The sequence below is a fragment of the Propithecus coquereli genome, unplaced genomic scaffold (assembly GCF_000956105.1).
Source record: "Propithecus coquereli isolate 6110/MARCELLA unplaced genomic scaffold, Pcoq_1.0 Scaffold163, whole genome shotgun sequence".
In the NCBI taxonomy this organism is placed as follows: domain Eukaryota; kingdom Metazoa; phylum Chordata; class Mammalia; order Primates; family Indriidae; genus Propithecus; species Propithecus coquereli.
Window position 1 is genome coordinate 295,906 of NW_012140858.1, and position 3,170 is coordinate 299,075.

At 33.9% G+C, this 3,170-nt stretch overlaps 1 protein-coding gene across 1 annotated transcript in view; it reads right to left on the reverse strand.

The window, feature by feature from the left end:
• Positions 1 to 3,170, reverse strand: part of SVEP1 (sushi, von Willebrand factor type A, EGF and pentraxin domain containing 1) — a 239,569-nt gene that overhangs the window by 63,232 nt on the left and 173,167 nt on the right. Inside the window, exons 27-28 of the mRNA XM_012641129.1 lie at positions 2,941 to 3,060; positions 147 to 323 (exon numbers count right to left, since the gene is read on the reverse strand). Of these exons, the coding sequence (XP_012496583.1) occupies positions 147 to 323; positions 2,941 to 3,060 (297 nt within the window). The remainder of the gene's footprint in view (positions 1 to 146; positions 324 to 2,940; positions 3,061 to 3,170) is intronic.

The window sequence follows — 3,170 nt, forward strand, 5'->3', positions numbered from 1 at the left end:
ATTTTATTTTGTCATGTTTAGAGATAAGCCTAAGAGTTGGGTTTCAAATACAAAGAACATCGATACAACACAACACTAGACATGTCTTCACCTTACTATGGTAGGATTTCCAAACACAATAAACATGGCAAATGTACTAAACATACCTTCACAATATGGTATTAGGTGATTCCATTCTCCAGACTCCAAACATGTGATTTTGGTCACTCCCATCAGTTGGTATCCATCCTCACATGAAAATGTGACCTCGGCCCCCACCGTATAAATCTCTCCGGAAGAGTGGCCATTTTCTGGATTTCCTGGGGCCTTACATTTTACAGGTTCTTGAAACAAAGAAACAGTTTTGGTAGAATAATAAGTGGCTTTCACACAACCATGCAAAGTCTCACAGCAAAAGAATTTCACTACACTTAAAGTATCCATTAAAATCCTGAGCAAAAAGCTATTGAAGGCCAGGGACATTTTGGACATTAGAATAGAATATATAATAGGCATTTTTAAACAATATTTTGAAATGGCAATGTCTAATAAAAATATATAAAATTTATCTGGCTGAAAGGTTGTTGTTCATTGGGGAACGACTCGTGATGCCCTAGCGTGGCTTAGAAGGGCTTTAGCCCCTCTCATTCACCCTCAAACTCATACTCATTTTTTAAGAGCAATTGACTTGGTCTCAAGCTGGCGTAAAGGCTGTACAAAGCAGATTCCAGGGTAGTTCCCAGCCTCCCTTTCCAAACAGACTGTGGGCCCCTCCTGTGGACAAATTCAGGGTCAGTTGCCACTGCCAGGAAGGTAAAAACGTTAAAGCAAGATTTGGTGCTAATGTTGAGCAACAAGAGTGAATACAACGCTTGAATTCTTAAAAGGGGAGGATATATTTACTGGTTCAATCTTTCTAAAGGTCATCAGAGCTATATAAGTCAAGGAGTTTAAATGAAACCTTCTAAAAAAGTAAATGCAATTATAAGACATACAGTTAGAGGAACATACCATTATAGAAGAAATAAGTTCTCGTGTTTCATAGCATAGTAGGTGACTATAGTTAACAATAATTTATTGTATATTTGAAAATAGCTAGAAGAGAAGATTTGAAATGTTTCCAACACAAATAAATGATAAACGTTTGAGGTGATGGATAGCCTAATTATCCTGATTTGATCATTACACGTTGTATGCATGTGTCAAAATATCACATATAGTCAATAAATACTTATAATTATTGTATATCAATAATAAACCATGTTCTCAAACTATTTCATGACATAGAAAATTTGCATGATGTAATATTACATGAAACAGCTAAAATAACTGCTTATATCATGTGTTTACATGTACATCTATATATGTGTATACATATAATATTTATAAGTACATAGATAGCACACAGAAAAATATTGCAGGTATATACCTCTGGTTTCCAACAGTAGGTATTTCTGGGTGGTGGGATTACAGATGATTTCAACTTTTTCTTCTGCTTTAATAATTTGAATATTTCCTCAAGGAATTTGTATGGCTTTATAATTAAGAGTCTTTGAAGACATTATTTAAATTGAATTTTATTTGACTGTGCACATATAGATTAAAACTATGCTTTTTGAATTCATCATAAACTCTTACCATTCCCACATGTACATCTCTGCTAATGTAAATACATAATTTATCTTATATTTCAATAATAAATTACAACATGTGCATACAATTTGAACCCAAATTTAGAATATCTATTTAGGCCAAACCTATGGTGAACTGCAAAGCTCACTCACTATCTGATGTGTTTGCTTTTCTTTCACTAGTGTTGGCCTTTCTTTCTGCCCTGTTTTAATCTTAGCATCTTTTCTCCCTCGGGCTTTGCTTCTTAAAAATTTTTTAATAAAAGTATGCCTCTTTGTCTCCTATGACATACAAGCAGTCTTCTGAAATTTTCTTTTGATTCCTGTATTAAGTCATTTTCAGTGCCATATTCTGAGTCTTCAGGATTATCTTTCCTCTCTTTGAGCAGAAATAATTTTGAAATGTTTTTAATTTTATCTAATTTTACTCATCCTTTAAAGAGAAGAAATGCATCTAAATCAGATATTTCCCTAGGCAAGTCTTGTGACTTGTTTTTGAATAGTACACAATATTTCGGTTTGAGACCAGGATGATGTATGCATAAACATTCGATATACTCTGTTTAACTTCAGACATTTCCTGTTCCAATTTCTATTGTCTGATTCACTGACACGTCACTTTTGTTGTTACTGTTGTTTTTATTCTCTCCCTTTGAGTGTGTGTGTTATAGTGGGAAACATGATCTCTAGATCACGTATAACTCCTAAGACTTTTCTCTCTGTCCCGAATTGCAGCATTTTACTTTGGGGACCAACAGCCAGATGATTTGGTTCACTATTTTAAATTCTCCTTTACTTTCTATCTTAATGTTTTCTGGTAGTTACTCCTCATAATAAATGTAGAAAGACATCAATGGGTTGAAAAATGAGCCAGTATTTCCCAAGTTATTACAAAATATAGAGATGTGGTAAGACAAGATATCTATGTTTTCAATGATACGATTTTATGTGAACAAGGCAGAGAAAAGATATTGCTAGTAAAGCTATGATAAAGCACATTCTTCGCTCTGAGGCAGAAAGGCCACTGATTATATTTCTAAATCTACTCCATTATTCTCGTACTATGTAAACATTTTTTCAACATTCTGGCAGTATAGTTAGCTCTCGGTTTTGTTTTCCAGCAATTAGGAAGTTGGGAGAGGCACAATGCTATTTTAAAGCACCTTTAGTTGTTACTTATGTGTCTTTTATAAGGTATTTTATCTTGTCCACCTAGCTGCGTGCCCTTTGAAGTTGAAACTATTGTCTTATTTTAAAATAACACACTTAAAACATATATTTGAACAAAGACATTGAAATAGGAATTTCCAGTTATACATATATTAGTTACCTGCACAGTTTTTACCATCTCCTGTGTATGGTGGGATACACGAGCATATGTAGGATCCATTTGTATTCAGGCAAGATGCATGCTCGCTGCAGTCTGATCCAACTGCACACTCGTCCACATCTAAAATGAGGACAGCTTACAAATATTAAAGTGGATTCATTTTTCTTATGTATCAAACACTTGCTTTTACTTTTAAATCATTACATACCACAATGCATAACACATGTTTT